The 17032-nt window shown below is 36.4% G+C and overlaps 1 protein-coding gene across 3 annotated transcripts in view; it reads left to right on the top strand.

Annotated features, from left to right (window-relative positions):
• Positions 1 to 16346, top strand: part of ttc8 (tetratricopeptide repeat domain 8) — a 37923-nt gene extending 21577 nt beyond the window's left edge. For 2 of the 3 annotated variants that reach the window (XM_063061959.1, XM_063062131.1), the window contains 12 exons: positions 37 to 100; positions 867 to 1026; positions 1137 to 1226; positions 2371 to 2415; positions 5685 to 5770; positions 7421 to 7508; positions 8726 to 8836; positions 8959 to 9098; positions 11680 to 11854; positions 13610 to 13732; positions 13853 to 13936; positions 15214 to 16346. In XM_063061959.1, coding sequence (XP_062918029.1) covers positions 37 to 100; positions 867 to 1026; positions 1137 to 1226; positions 2371 to 2415; positions 5685 to 5770; positions 7421 to 7508; positions 8726 to 8836; positions 8959 to 9098; positions 11680 to 11854; positions 13610 to 13732; positions 13853 to 13936; positions 15214 to 15330 — 1283 coding nt within the window. In that variant the 3' untranslated portion in view covers positions 15331 to 16346. Of the gene's footprint in view, positions 1 to 36; positions 101 to 866; positions 1027 to 1136; positions 1227 to 2370; positions 2416 to 5684; positions 5771 to 7420; positions 7509 to 8725; positions 8837 to 8958; positions 9099 to 11679; positions 11855 to 13609; positions 13733 to 13852; positions 13937 to 15213 lie in introns of those variants that run through there. The other variant, XM_063062043.1, reaches the window with a different exon arrangement.
• Positions 16347 to 17032: the final 686 nt, after the last annotated feature.

The raw sequence follows: 17032 nt of genomic DNA, 5'->3' as shown, positions 1-17032 counted from the left end.
ACAGATATCTCTGAAGAATATTTGTTTTACTTTCAGGACCTGGAACCTCTTTAAAACTCCCTGGAGTCAATCAAGGTGGAGGTCCTAGCCTGGCTGTCAGGTATTCTGGTTGAACTATGGACTCCCTTGATAACTTGGTTACATATTGTGATAACAAATTACACAAAGCAGGAAAAGTTCTGTTTTGAATTTGTGTGCGCTGTGCAATGCAATGGCTAAGCTCAGTTAGAGTGAAATTTCAGATAGCTTCTAAAATCCTTTAGTTTATAAAAGTGGAAAACTTACCTAGGGCTTTGCATCCTGCTAGAAGGAAGGAAAGAATAATTTATTTATATAGGACCATTAACTATATATACTTTTACCAAAGAGCTATAGTTTTAAAAAGAACTTGAAGTGCAGTTACTGCAGTAGTATAAGATAATAATATTTGAATAAAATTATGCTTAGTCCTTGTTTAGTTTGGTCAGCTTGGTGTCTGATTTATACAAGGGCTTATCAGGATATCTCAGAATTCAAAGCTATCCAAACTGTAAAATTTCTTTTTCCCCAAAAATAGAATGCATAATCTGTTGCCATTATAATGTGCTGTTTTTACCCAAGTCCAAGACTTTTATTTTATCATCTGGCAATAACATAACACTGACTAGACACCTTAAGTGCCAAAGCCTTTTTTAAAAAAAAGCCTTTTTAAAACAATACTATAAGTAAGGAGTATACTTGCACATCCAACCACTTATGCTACAGAGCATTAGACTGCAGGATTCTGCAAAAGTGAATTGTAAGAATCTCACCTCCCCTCACCTCCTCCCGTGGAATTTGTTTTTTCCCCCTGTATTTCTAATCAGACTGTTTATCTCTTCTCACAGACCCATGTCTCAATCTGGAAGACCCATTACTGGATTTGTAAGACCAGGCACCCAGTCTGGCAGACCTGGCACTATGGAGCAAGCTATCAAGACTCCAAGAACTGCCTACACAGCCCAACCAGTGACAAGTGCTTCTGGTAGATATGTTAGGCTAGGAACGGTAATTTTTTTTCTAGAAGAATATTTTCTTTCAAATCTAAGGTATTTTCATTTTCATTTATGAATTATATTGGAACCACAACTAAAAGTATTTTTTTCATCTTTCTGTAGGCGTCCATGCTTACTAACCCTGATGGACCTTTTATTAATTTATCCAGACTGAATCTAGCTAAATATGCTGGAAAGCCAAATTTAGCTAAGGTTTGTACCAAACTTTAAATGCATAGGCCCAAAGTTTTTGCTGGCTTTGAGATTTGAGTATTAAAATTTTTCATTTCTTCTGAATCAACTTCTAGGAAAAGTGGATATTCATATTAAGCTTATACTCTTAATCCTATTTTCTGCTTTCTTGACAAAACTATGCCAGGTTACTCATTACATTTTTAATAAGTTTTGTTTTAAGGAATTACATTCTGTTGTCATTTCTATTTGCAAAACTTGTGTAATTTCTAACATAATTTGGATTTCTGACTGCACCCATGACAGAAACTCTGAGCCATAATCTTCATTGTATTTGTTGTAAGCTTATTTTTAAGAAGTCTCATTAGAGTAATTGCTTAATGAATATTTTATTAATGGTACTTTTGAAGTTGAGATTCAAAACCTCTATTTTGATATTGTTTTAAATGTTATTTCTACTTCAGCAATTGCTTGGGCAGAGCTGGGACTTTGACCCAGCACCAATAAATGTTGAGGTTTTAGAAGATGCCAGACATACTTGCCAAAGACAGGTTCTTAGGTGCAAGTCAAACACTAATATAACTTTAACTAGGTTGTGCAAGTCTAAATCGCCTTAGAGCCATCTGTGGAATATGTCAACAAACAATAAAGGATCAAATTTGGTCCAGCAATTTTTTTTTGGTAAACATTTCTTTATAAGCCATAGGGAAGTCTTTTTGGCTTCTTTAACCATGTTTGCATCTGGGCCATATCTTAGTTGGTTACTTTGATGCAGTTCCAGAATGCAGCTTACAAGTTGGAATTTAGCTCTTTTCTGGAGGTGATTAATCCAGATCTAGATCCCACAAGGGCATTCCTTTAATTGCCTTGTAACTTGAGCAAACTGAGCACACAATTTAATATTACTCTGAAAGTATAAACAAAACATTACATTTACCATCTGCAGTAGTCCACAAATGAAAACTGGTAGTAGAATTTGCTTTTGGGAAAAAAACAGTGGCAGCAAAATCTCCCTCTTGGATTTTTCCTCCAATTGTTCAAAATAAACATTTTTTAATACAAAAGGGCATTGTTGGGTGTGTTAATTTTTTTAAATTAGAGTTATCAATCCTGAGTTTGGGAAGTTAACTAAGGTGAATTTGTTTGTATATTTTATTTTTTTCAGGCACTTTTTGAATATATTTTTCATCATGAAAATGATGTAAAAACTGTAAGTCATCAATAAATCCTCAATATTGTTTCGACCATGGGCATGCTTGTTTATACTGTATATATACTGTGCAAAAGTCTTAGGCACCCCAGACTTTTATATAGTTTCAGATCCACAGAGCCCTGATCTCAATATCATCAAGGCTCTCTGGGATTACCTAGAGAGACAGAAGCAAGCGAGACAGCCAAATTCTGCAGATGAACTGTGGCAAGATCTCCAAGATGCTTGGAACAACCGACCAGCTGATTTTTTTATAAAACTGCACAACAGTGTACCAAAGAGAATTGATACCGTTTTAAAAGCGAAGGGTAGTCACAGCAAATATTGATTTGATTTATTGTTTACTACTCTTTATAGTAATTTTTTTGATATCTAGAAACTTCTCATTTCATTATATTTGTAAGCATCTTTGCTTTACAGAATTTTTTTACATGTGCCTAAGACTTTTGCACAAAACTGTATGTGTGTGTGTATATATACTACATGTACATATAATATGTACAATATTATGAAAAATAGATTGTGTTATGTATTGTTGTATATTTTGACCCTATGGGCTGTTGTCACGCTTCCCTGTGTGTTACATACTGAACGTAATGTGAGAGGGCATTCTGGTTAGATGACTTACAAACAAAATAAACAACTGCATGATTTTTCCTCACCTCTCCATCTCTCTTGCATGTTATTCATGGCCACCTGGCTTCCCAGTACCACAAACATAACAAATAGATTTTTTACTGTGCCTTTTAGCATTGACCTTGAATCATAAGCCACAGAATAGAGGGGCATCCTTTTAGACTGGAGATGAGGAGAAATTTCTTTAGCCAGAGAGTGGTGAATCTGTGGAATTCTTTGCCACAGGCAGCTGTGGAGGCCAAATCTTTATGCATATTTAAGGCAGAGGTTGATAGATTCTTGATTGTTCAGGGCATGAAGGGATATGGGGAGAAGGCAGGAGAGTGGGGCTGAGAAGAAAATTGGATCGGCTGTGATGAAATGGCAGAGCAGATTCGATTGGCCAAATGGCCTAATTCTTCTCCTATATTTTATATCTTACATTTCAGAAATAGAGCATGGAGCAAGTGTACTTACTGGTGTTAATTTGAAAAATCTACCCATAATAATTTACCTGCATCAAAATATAGAGTTAACGTCAGATGAAGCTGATTAAAGAACTTTCTTTATAAAATGAAAATTTTTTACAAAATCAAAAAAGGATCTTATTGTTATGTTTGTGATTGGTTTGCAAGCATTACATGAAAACAATAGTAATGCAATTTATATGGTTTGGTGTCTTTGGACTTGGGATAACGAACGCTAACAATTTGTAATTGTTCAACATAATTAAATTTCCAGGCATGTAACAGTATTTATTGACCTTGCCTGTCAACCTTAGGCATCAATTGATTAAAACTATATTTTAGTATTTTATAGAGGGAGGATTATAAAAATTGCTTGGTATGATTTTAATAAAAACAGGATTTTGTTTGTAATAAAAATAAAAAAACCCTATTTTACTAGGTGGTAGAATTGCACCATCTGGGGGGAATTCTACATGAAAGTGCCAATATTTATTCATAAGTGCTAGCATATTTGAGATTCATAGGCAACTGACCAATATCTACAATAGAACTCTCCAAGTGCTTATATATCATACTCTTAGTAGAACTCACACGTGAGTACAGTTCATATGCCATTACTCTATCTATTCTATCAGCTAATCTGCATATCTACCAATCTCATTGCTAACTTGCTAATTATGTTATAAAATCAATATCATTAGTGTATGTATAGCATACAACAATGGTTACAGCACTATGGTTTAAAGCTTCTAGTCACAGAAACGACTCTCCACCAACTCCTGAGCCGATCTCTTGTGTAGAAATAAATCCAAGGCCTTACAGGTCCAAGTAGATTACAACTGCACTGCTCAGATTGGTACCTCATCAAAAATATCATTCAAATTACTGTCTAACAGTGCCAGCTTGCTATTTTGATTAATCCCTGCCTTTCCAAGTAGAGGTTAATTCTACTCTTCAGAGTTCTTTCTAGCAAATTCTGTACCATTGATGCCAGTCTCATTGACCTGTAATTACATGGCTTATCTCTGCGGCCTTTCAGTAAAGGTACTAAATTGTAATTGGAAACCAGGCATTTGTATACTTAAAATCCTAAGTCGATACTTAGAATGGGAACTGCAGTATTAAATTGTCTATTTTATACTTATACCATTATCCATTTGTATAAAAAGCTAAGCACAAATGTCGTTAGGTACAACATTTATAAAATCAATAGTTAATAAATAATTTGACAAAAATGTGACTTCAAAAATTACTTTTTAGAGTCCATAAAGCAATATAGCATGGATACAGGTTCTTCAGCCAAACAAGTGCATGCTGACCACAGTTTCCACCCAGCTAGTCCCATTTCCTGTATTCAGCCCATACTCTTCTAAGCCCCTTTCCTTTATGTACCTATTCAAGAGTATCTTAAATGTACAGTCACTTTTTAAATTCAAACACTTTTTTTGGCAGCTCATTCCATTTACTCACCACTCTCTTTGTGAAAATCTTGCTTATGAACTGACAAGAGGAGAATTGCTGTTTTTACATATTATATACCAGCTGAACACTACATACGGTGTTTGTAGATAATGTCTATATCAATCTCGGTTGGTATTGTTATTGATATGTATATCTGAGATAATTCTCCTCTTGTTTGTATTTATGTTCCTTTTAATTCAATAAAAAGATTAATAAAGAAAAAGAAAGAAAATCTTGCTTGCCAGGCCCTTTTTAAATCTTTCCCTTCTCACCCTAAACCTGTTCCCCTAGTTTTGGACTCCTCTACTGAGTGAAGAAGACTTTTTTAATTCTCCCATGTTCTAAGAAATAACTACCTAACCTTACCAACCTCTCCCTATAACTCAGACCCTCTAGTCTTGGTAACATCCTCGTAAATAATTTCTGCAGTCTTACCAGTTTAAATACGTCTCTAACGACTTGTACAACTGCAATATAATGTCCCAAATACCATATTCAGTGTCCTGATTGACGAACACCAGTGTGCTAAATGCTTTTTTCACCACCATGTCTACCTGTGACACCACTTTCATCTACTGGTTCAATTACTCTCTGCCATTTTACCCTAGACTACTTTGTCATAACTTCTTTTGTCAAATGCCACTTGAAATTACCTATTTTAAGAAAGAATATCACAAAAATCAGCACAGTTTTCAATAAAAGTTGAATCTTTTTTATTTCTGACAGGCTTTAGATTTGGCAGCACTCGCAACTGAGCAGTCTCAGTTTAAGGATTGGTGGTGGAAGGTCCAAATTGGCAAATGTTATTACAGGTAAGGAGCTAGATTTGCGTTGATTTTATTAAAGATTTTTGTTATTGACCACAGATTTATTGTAACATTTCGTTGTTACGTTCAATACTTTCAGATTAATAATGCAGAAAATATTAGCCCAGTAGTACAAACCATGAAGGTGAACGCACATCACTATTGCAATGCAAAACACAGAGCAACCGCTGACGTTGCCCAGTTATGGTTGGAGATTCTTGTTATGGCCAGTCACTTGTGGGCATTGACAAAACAATTCAATTTGCCACTAAAAGTAAAAAAAATGGGTTCTGTGATTAATCTAGAAGTTGTTGACAGTGCTGCTACGATTCTTGTTGTCCTTGTGGATGGAATAATTTGAAAATCACTAATTAATATGAATGCCAGTTATATATGAATTATTTTCTCCGACGAGAACTGTGTTACTGTTAACCATTGTACTATCTGGTTTTCATTAATACTGCCCAGCAAACTCTGAGACTGTGCAGTTTGTGGAATTTTGTTTGCTCAGAAGGATTGAACTTGCTGCTGTTACCGAGCCACTTGCCTATGGGAGGAAAATGTGGCTGTGTGTTTGATGCATTCCTTGCTACTGGCTTGCTGGTTCATAATGTCCCGATCATAAATGGAATAATCTTGCACAATGGAAGACAGATGGGCTAGAACAATCTCTGCCCATAGTTATGAAAAAACTTTTTAAAATATAAACAGTTTCAAAAATATTTAGTTTAAACAAAAATATTTAAACAAAACAATTAATACATTTAAAGAAAACTCTAGGTAATTTAAAAGTGAAATCTAAATAATATCTTAGCTGTTCATTGCAGCTATTTCTCATGCCTAACTTGATTCAGGTTAATCAGTCAATCTAATACAACACACTCAAAATGCTGGAGGAACTCAACAGGTCAGGCAGCATCTGTGGAGGAGTATAAACAGTTGATGATTTGGGCCGAGACTATTCTTCAGAACCCATCGATAGATGCTGCCTGACCTGCTGAGTTCTTCCAGTATTTTGTGTGGATTGCCCTGGATTAACAGCGTCTGCAGAATCTCTTCTGTTTATTCCTCAATTTAATTGCTGGAGAATTCACCAAATTTATATTTTACTTTTAGTTTACCAGAATTCAGACAGAAAATTTTGTATGGAGCAGTGCCAACAAGTTCAGTACCTCCCTGCCTGTAAAAATTCTTATACTTGCAGGAGCAAATGTCTGCAGTTGTGTGTGGGCCAGCTGGTATTTCCCAGCATAATAAGCTATTTTAAAATTTACACATTTTAATAAGGTTTGTGTTCTGTTGAGACAGGCACAAGGAGTTAAAAGAACAATGTTTATTTTAATTTTAATATAAAGATTTAATTACAATTTATTTTTATTCCTTCACTGTATTTGAGAATTCTTAATTTGCATTGGTCAACCTGCTTACTGCATTGTAAGCAGCATTCAATCCACGACTAAGGCACTGATTTGAAACAAACTTCAGGACAGAGGGTACCTATCTGCAGAGTCATTTAAGCTTGTAGGTCAATGGTGAGCACCATTATTTTGCCACTGTGTTCAAAATTTGAGCCAATGCCCCAGGTGAATGACTTAAAAATGCATATTTTTAACATTTTCTACATTTTACAAACTATTTTCCTTTTTTTTGCTAAAGATTAGGTTTGTATCGTGAGGCAGAGAAACAATTTAAATCTGCATTAAGACAACAGGAAATGGTCGATACAGTACTTTATCTGGCAAAGGTAAGCAGCTAACGTACATGTGAATTACCATCTTTTAATATGTAGCCACCACTGTACGGTATGATGTGTGTGTGTATGTATCTGTGTGTGTGTGTGTGTGTGTGTATGTATATATATACACACACACACACGGTTATAGAATTGGTGAAAGTGTGAGCGATGAAGGAAGTGTATGTGTGTGTCTAGGACTTGAGAGAACAAGTTCACCATTGAGGAATCTCCTTTGAGGATTAGGAAACAACCACAAAAAAGGCCTGAGAAAGAGCAGAATTAAAGTCAAACCGTTATTACAAAGATAAATGGGTGTAGGAAAAGAAAGACTGGGGGGTGAGAGAAATAAAGGAAAGGTAGGAAAATTACATTTTTCACCTTTTCAACTCCTGGAAAATTTCATAATCTAAACCAATGAAATCCTACATTTTTAACTACTAATTATTGGCTGAGACATTGATTGGCATATATTAACCAAATTCACTTCCACTACTAATTACAAGCCCTAAATAACTGTGACGCATTAAGTTTGTATTCATCATACAAATACAGCAGTATAATGGAATTCCAAATTTACCTGTGATGAGTTTTTTTCATTTATTATGTGCCATGTCGTATGACATGGGCGATCATGGTCTTGACCATGATTATTCTTGGCAAATTTTTCTAAGAAGTGAGTTGCCATTACCTTCTTCTGGGCAGTTTCTTTACAAGGCTGGTGACCCCAGCCATTATCAATACTCTGTAGAGATTTTCTGCCTGGAATCAGTGGTCGCATAACTAGGACTTGAGATATGCACCAGCTGCTCATATGACCATCCACCTCCATGCGTTCATATGACTCTGATTGTGGGGGGGGGGGTGCTACACCTTGCCCAAGGGTGATCTGTAGTGGAGGGAAGGAGCACCTTGCGCCTCCTTTGGTAGAGGCATATCTCCATCCTGCCACCCTATGATGAGTGAATAATGATGTATTAGCTTCCTGAACTTAACAGTGGAACAGTGAAAATTAGACAGCAACTATTGGGTATTAGTATGTAACTATACCCTTTGCACATAAAGAACAGTAATGACTGTTGGTTATTTTACTATATACACTGCAGATTCATAGTCTATATTGTATTGATAATTGTTATCATTTGTTCAACCAGTTAGGAAGGATTGAATAGAAGAAATTGTGAATGTATTTTTGTACCTGCTTAAATATTTTTGATTTATTTGAATAGGTCTACATTCGTTTAGACCAACCATTGACAGCTTTAGGCCTTTTCAAGCAAGGGCTGGACCATTTCCCAGGAGAAGTTACACTGCTTACAGGAATAGCTCGCATACATGATGTAAGTAATGCAGATAAATTATCTACAGTACTTATGAATTGAGAAAAACTATTCTATATGAACCAGCTTGTACTTTTTCATGATTTTTGCCACTTCATAACAGATGTTCTTGAATTCAACAGGAAATGAACAACATAGCATCTGCCACTGAATATTATAAGGAAGTCTTAAAACAAGATAATACTAATGTAGAAGCCATTGCCTGCATAGGGAGTATTCATTTTTATTCTGACCAACCAGAAATTGCACTACGATTCTATAGGTGAGATCATAATTTGTGATAATAACTAAAATTGATAACAGTGTGTGATGTTTAATTTTTCAGTTTTAAGAAGTGGACAGTTGGCTGATGCAGTGTGGTCATTAAATGAGTTGATGTTAAAGTCTCACAGCAAAAATGATAGCAAATAAAGTCATTGAACTTGGTTAATCTATTGGAAAAATAGAAGAAATGCTAATTACATCAACATTCAATATAAATAGGGTAATTTCTCCAGAAAAAATGTACCAAGTTGGGGATAGGCACAAATTCTGTGCATAAAATGAATCTCACTCACTTAGTCTTGTTGCCAAGTGCCATTGATGGGGAAAAACTGGCCATAGTGTTGTCACTATATGTCTTTAATAGTCAAGTATAGTTAGAATGGAGAAATTGAATCAGATTTCTAACACCTTTGTGATTTCTGGCTAGGTGCTGGTTGATGGCTGATATGTACATAAACTTGGCTTGGATAGTACCAACAATTTAATAACCCATAATTTGCTATTCAGGGACAAATAATGGCCATTAGGTCTTTAGCCAGAGCACCAAAGAAAGGCATATCTGATTTCCAATACATGTAGGATGCTAGAGCATATCAAAGTGAGCATTCTAGTGATCTGGAAAGAAAAACCTGGATGATATTCACAAGATCACAAGACAAAGGAGCAGAAGTAGGCCATTCGGCCCATCGAGTCTGCTCCGCAGCTCCTCCATGAGCTAAACTATTCACCCATCTAGTTCCAATTTCCGGCTTTTTCCCCATATTCCTTGATACCCTGACGAATTAGATACCTGTCAATCTCCTCCTTAAACACCCTCAATGATCGGGCCTCCACAGCTGTATGTGGCAACAAATTCCACAAATCCACGACCCCTGGCTAAAAAAATTTCTCCTCATCTCTGTTTTAACTGGGTACCCTCTAATTCTAAGACTATGGCCTCTTGTCCTGGACTCACCCACCAAGGGAAACAACCTTTCCACATCTACTCTGTCCAACCCTTTCAACATTCGAAACATTTCTATGAGATCCCCTCTCATTCTTCAATAGTCTAACGAATACAATCCAAGAGCCGACAAACGCTCCTCGTATGTTAGCCCCTGCATTCCAGGAATCATCCTTGTAAATCTTCTCTGAATTCTCTCCAACATCAGTACATCCTTTCTAAGATAGGAGGCCCAAAACTGCCCACAGTATTCCAAATGAAGTCTCACTAATGCCCCATAGAGCCTCATCAACACCTCTTTACTCTTATACACTATTCCTCTTGAAATGAATGCCAACATAGCATTCGCTTTCCTTACCGCCAATCCAGCTTGGTGGTTAACCTTTAGGGTATCCTGCACGAGGACCCCCAAGTCCCTTTGCACTTCCGATTTTTGAATTTTCTCCCCATCTAAATAATAATCTGCCCGATTATTTCTTCTTCTGAAATGTACAACCGTACATTTGTCAACGTTGTATCTCATCTGCCATTTCTTTGCCCACTCTCCTAAACTAACTAAGTCTCTCTGCAACCTTTCCGTTTCTTCAACATTTCCTGCTCCTCCACTTATTTTGGTGTCATCCGCAAACTTAGCCACAAAACCATTTAATCCATAATCCAAATCATCGATATACATCGTAAAAAGAAGCGGCCCCAACACCAACCCCTGCGGAACACCACTAGTAACCGGCAACCAATCAGAATAGAATCCCTTTATTCCCACCCTTTGCTTTCTGCCTGTCAGCCAATGCTCCACCCATTCCAACATCTTTCCTATAATTCCATGGGTTCTCATCTTATTAAGCAGCCTCATATGTGGCACCTTATCGAAGGCCTTTTGAAAATCCAAATACACAACATCCACAGCCTCTCCCTTGTCAATCTTATTCGAGATTACCTCAAAAAATTCCAATAGGTTGGTGAGGCGGGATCTTCCCTTCATGAAACCATGCTGGCTTCAGCCTATCTTGTCATGCACCTCGAGGTATTTCATAACCTCGTCCTTGAGGATTGACTCCAATATCTTTCCAACTAAACTGTTAGAATTTAATTGTTAGACTTGATCTTCAACTCTTGGTGAGCAATCCACTTTGATGAACCTGATTTCTCTTAGGTCTATTTACTTTTGTGCTGTCTTGTCCTGGTACCTGATTCCTGATTTTGGTTTGGTATGAAAGCAGCTACTGCTACCCACCCATATCACAGGTTAGATCTAGTAGTTCAAGATACTGATGATATTTACCCACACAAGGAAAAAGGAAATTACCTTAAAACTTTTTTTCCCACATTTCTTTATCAATGAGCAACATTAGTTAGGCCAAGCAAAATGGTGGTTGTCATTGGGATAATAAAATAGAATTGCATTGAAATAAAAAACAGAATATTTGAATATGTAACCTATTAGTAGTTCTTACAAATCCAAATAAAAAACATGGCAGCACACCCTTATTATTGAAATACAGTGATCCACTAAATGAAATATCAAAACAAAAAATCTTGGAGTTGTCGCAATTTTTATTTAACTCAATGGAGATATTTTCAATTATAGAAATGATCGTGTTATTTTGAAATTAATAAAAAAAATTACTCTCTGCAGGCGACTTCTCCAAATGGGTGTTTATAATTGTCAGCTTTTCAACAATCTAGGACTCTGCTGTTTCTATGCACAACAGTATGACATGACTCTGAGCTCATTTGAAAGAGCATTGTCCCTGGCTGTGAATGATGAAGAAGTTGCAGATGTATGGTATAACCTTGGCCACGTAGCAGTGGTATGTATAGCTACATTACATCAGTTTTTGTTTTTGTTCTTGTTAGATGGAGTTCCATGTAAAATAAAAGAAAAATAAACTGGATTGATATCAGAAATGTAACATTGTGTTTAGCACAATGCTGTTACAGCTCGGAGTTCATTTCTGGCATCCTCTGTAAGAAAGTTTGTACATTCTTCCTGTGTGCATGTGGATTTCCTCCGGGTGCTCTGCTTTCTTCCCACAGCCCAAAAAGACATACCAGTTTGTAGGCTAATTGGTCATTGTAAATTGTCCTAAAGTAAATTGGTGGGTTGTTGGGCAGAGGGGTCTTTTCCACGTTGTATCTCGAAATAAAATAAAATGATAGTGATAAGGCTTTTGCTGCAAAATTTAAGAACTGTAAGTAAGGAAATTTTGAAATGATGAATATTAAGGAACCATTCTTTAACAAGTTAATACTAATCACATCTGTGAAATGTTTATTAATTTATTTACTTAAAACTTGAATCATTACTGATGATTCATTAAATCATGATGTACATATGTCATTGAAGACCTGAATTGCAAATTTTCTATAAACCTAAACTGCTCTTGAGATAATATTGAACTGTAACTCTTTTTTATGAAGTCATCTTTCAAGTACCATAAAATTAAACACTAATAATTTCTCTGATATTAAAACTGAATCAGCATTGGCCAGGTGGTCTAAGAGTGGAGGTAGGTGAGATATTAGCTCTTTAGCTTTGCTGAAGTTATAACTGACAATTTTAACTCTTAGATTTCAACATACTGTTTGTTAATTGCCTTCCTGATCACCTCAAACTGTCATCCCATGTTTGTGGCATCCAAGGCCTGTTGAAACAAACAAAAAAGTGATATTATATTTTCAATGTACAAATTGTTTCTGCTATACTGCTATAAAGTGGGGCCTCCATGAAATGGATTGCAAAGTGGTGTTCAAACTTCCAGGTGACCTCTGGAGGTTGTGGTAAAGATAAAATGGGCAAATGGGAGCTATTGTTCCTTACACCATCTGTGGAAATGTGACCTGGTATGTACGTTTATACAGAGCGGGTTCAAAAGGTAGTAACTATAGCCGGACTGAGGTTCGGTGTAGCAATAGGTTCAACAACCTCAATGAAAATACTTGATTTTATTATTGACAAAACTAGCATACATTGCTCATCTAATTGCTTTTGTGAAGTGGTAAATCACTGTAGTCCAGCTGGGTGGGAGTTCCAGAATTCTGACCAAATTCTGATGATGGAGCAGTAAAACTATTCCAAGTTAAAAAGATGTATGATTTGTAGGGGCACTTGCATATGGTGGTCACTTTATGCTTTCACTGCCGACACCTCTCGAAGGCAGAGATTGTTGGAGGTTATGTCAAACAAATTGACCATGTCCTATGTTTTCCATCTGAAACCTGAGTTAAACACCAGAATGGAATTTGCCACCAAATATTCATTTTCCTCACAAAAATGCACTCTTTTAAGAGCATAAGACCATAAGATATAGGAGCAGAAGTAGGCCATTTGGCCCATTGAGTCTGCTCCAATTCTTCCAGTCATTCCCACTCTCCTGCCTTCACTCCATACCCTTTGATGCCCTTGCTAATCAAGAATAAAATCATATTATGACTGGCGTAAAGTGCAGTTCTAAAAATGTCTACATGATAAAAGGTAAGTATGCATTTCTGATCATGTTTTCATTTAAAGCACTATAACCTCACTTTATGTATGTTATTAGTAAGTTAACATTGTTGTATTTTAGGGAATAGGAGATATGAATTTGGCCCATCAGTGTTTTAAACTGGCACTGGCCAACAACAATAATCATGCTGAAGCCTATAACAATTTAGCAGTCTTGGAAATGCGCAAAGGGCACCATGAACAGGTGAGCAGCTTGTATTGTCATGTAATGTATTGGAAAAATATTGTTTTATCTTGGAAAATAAGCTGTATATTTATTTCTAAGTATCTACAAACGTTTGTAATTTTTTACTTGTATCTGAAGGCTCGGGGATTTCTGCAGACAGCTGCAGCATTGGCTCCTCACATGTATGAACCGCATTATAATTTTGCTGCACTTTCAGATAAGGTAATGAATATAAAAAAGTACTCTGTAGATATTTAATAGCTATATGTACGGTATTTTGTGACCATCAAGATATTTATACATTTTGGTAGGTATTATAGATATTTCAGATTTTCTGACAACAATTGAAATTGAATTATCATAAATATAGAACTGATTAGCAGAAATTCTGGTAATCTGAAATTAGTTATGTAGCTCCATTCTAAATTAAGTTGCTTATATATTTGTTTTATTCTTGGTCAATGGGCCTTTGCAGATGGCCAGATATTCTCCACTCACAACACGCTGGAGGAACTCAGCAGGTCGGGCAGCATCCGTGGAAAAGATCAGTCAATATTTCAGTCCTGATGAAGGGTTCCGGCCCAAAACGTCGACCGATCTTTTCCATGGATGCTGCCCGACCTGCTGAGTTCCTCCAGCATGTTGTGAGTGTTGCTTTGACCCCAGCATCTGCAGATTATTTTGTGTTTGTGGGTAGATATTCTTACTAGCTGAAGCACTGATGGAGACTTTTTGAGGTTTATATTAGGTTTACCCACAATGTTCAATTTGGCTTTTTATATCTTCTGTCACTCTGTTTCTGAACAGCACTTTGGGCAAATACATAGAAACATTGAAACATAGAAAACCTACAGCACAATACAGGCCCTTCGGCCCACAATGCTGTACCGAACATGTACTTAACTGAGAAATTATCTAGGGTTACACGTAGCCCTCTATTTTTCTAAGCTCCATGTACCTATCCAGGAGTCTCTTAAGAGACCCTATCGTATCCACCTCCACCACCGTCGCCGGCAGTCCATTCCATACACTTACCCCTGACATTTCCTCTGTACCTACTTCCAAGCACCTTAAAACTGTGCCCTCTCATGTTAGCCATTTCAGCTCTGGGAAGAAGCCTCTGACTATCCACATGATTACCAGTAGAAAGTTATTAATGATATCCAAGCAAGAATTGGCGCATTCCACTTGAGCGAACAAGTGGTGGAGAATGTAAAAAAAATACAGTCCATTGATAGAGTAGAAAGTTCAAGACAAAAATGTTAACTGACAAGACAAGAATGATGGTGCAAGGCAAAATGACAAGCTAAGAAGCAATAGTTGCATCCATTGCAGACATGCTTAGGAAAGGCATGATCAATATATGATCTAAAAGTACTTTTAAGTGGGTTGAGATGCTTAACAAAACATTCAGCCAGTCTGAAGTTGTTCTCTACAACTGTTTGGTTCCATTTGATTGATGAACTACAAAACATCAATGTGTGTTTATTTTTTTCCAGGTTGGAGACCTGCAGAGCAGTTATGTAGCTGCACAGAAATCAGCAACTGCTTTTCCAGAACATGTTGACACTCAACAATTAATCAAACAATTGCAGCAACACTTTGCTATGCTGTAACTGTAATCAATTCCTAATGACCTTTAGAGATATCTGTATGTTGTTAAGAAGAAAGCTACATAATTTTGTATTTGCTTGCAGTAAATGTGTTTTATAAATATTCTTTACCTTGGGTCTACTGTGACCTTGTATCATCCTGTGCATATTAATGAAAAAAATAAGGCTAGATTAATGAAGAACAAACTAGTTCATTGCGTATGTGTGTGATGTTTTATACAAGCATTTATAATTTCATTGGAGCAAAATGAGGACCTCAATGGATCTGGTAACATTTATAGCAGGAAATGGATAGTCTCAAAATGCTGATTTTTCCATTTCCCTCTACAAATGCTACCTGACCTGCTGGGTTCTTCCAGCAGTTTGTTTTATATTCCAGCTTCCAGCACTTGCAGTCTCTTCTGTCTCCTGTAATTTCAGTGGGTTGTACTGTAGAAATTTTCAAATGTTGTCCCTCTGTCAGGTACAATGGGGAAGAAAAGATTAATACACTTGATCCTCATAACCCAACTGCCTTGAAAAGTAGCTTGTAGACATTGGTAATGAGGCCAGCTGACATGAGAGTTGACTGAAAATAGATTTTAAAAAAAATTAGGACCAATATACGGTGCTGGTGGAACTCAGCAGGTCAAGCAGCACCAGCTGGAAGAAAGGAACTTATCAATGTTTGGAGTCAAAACTCTGCATCAGAACTGAATGAAGAGGCAAGATGACCAGCATCGAGTGGAGAAGGGAAGTGGCAAGAAAGGATTTGGAGGTGATTGGTGGACTGTGAAAGGGTGTAAGACAACAGGCAGGTGATGCAGTTAGGGAAGGTGAAGAAAATTAAGAGCCTGAGTAAGAACTCTTGAAACACTATGATAAATAGCAAGTTTAGAATTGAATACAATTGTATATTATTTTAGAAGAAGTACTTAGCTTTTATATTTAAATTATATTTCATGAATTATTTATTGTTAAAATGTAAAAAAATCTGTAATATTTGAACCTAATTTGTAGAAAAAATAAAATAATTACCAAGATGAGATCTACTTGTATCCATTACTTTTACTGTGTTATCATCAATATTTGTATTTACTGTAGTTTGATGTTCGTATGATTACATAAAAAATTGTATTTGTCAACTGTTAACCATATTTTACTGTCTAGCCCACAACTTGTGCCCAATTTTAAGTTTGATTAGAATTTATCTCTACCATTTATTATTATTTTAAATTGTATTCAGGTCAGCCAATAGAATCACTAGCATTTTCTATTTTTATTTCTTTCTGTTGTGTTGGACTGCATATTTGAGAAGCTTTTGTTTTAGTCAAAGCTTTAACTCACTTGGTCAAATATAGGCACAAAAGACAGACGGGGATTGATATGCACTTTAATTTAAGTGCATATTGGCAGAATGCCATCTTTTTTTTTGCTTCTCTGCTAATTTCTTGCCAATCTTTACCCTGTGGTACTGGGCAACGGGAAACAAATACTGTGTGGCTAGTTTCAGTTAAAGTTAGTCTGCACTGCTTAAGCTGGTTGTCCTTTCTTGAACATATGTAGTAGAAACCAGTACTGATTGTCTTCCAGGTAGTATCTCTGCAGAGAAGAAACTGAATGATATGGGAAGGGCCACCCTATTTTTTTCTTGAAGATGACATTGGAGACTTGGCTGGTAAATAAAAAAAATCCAGACACAGCCTCCAAAGATAGAGGGAGCAGT

This window comes from Mobula hypostoma, chromosome 1, assembly GCF_963921235.1.
Source record: "Mobula hypostoma chromosome 1, sMobHyp1.1, whole genome shotgun sequence".
Taxonomy (NCBI): domain Eukaryota; kingdom Metazoa; phylum Chordata; class Chondrichthyes; order Myliobatiformes; family Myliobatidae; genus Mobula; species Mobula hypostoma.
The sequence above is the reverse complement of the archived record's forward strand: the minus strand, read 5'-3'. Positions and strand labels throughout refer to the sequence as shown.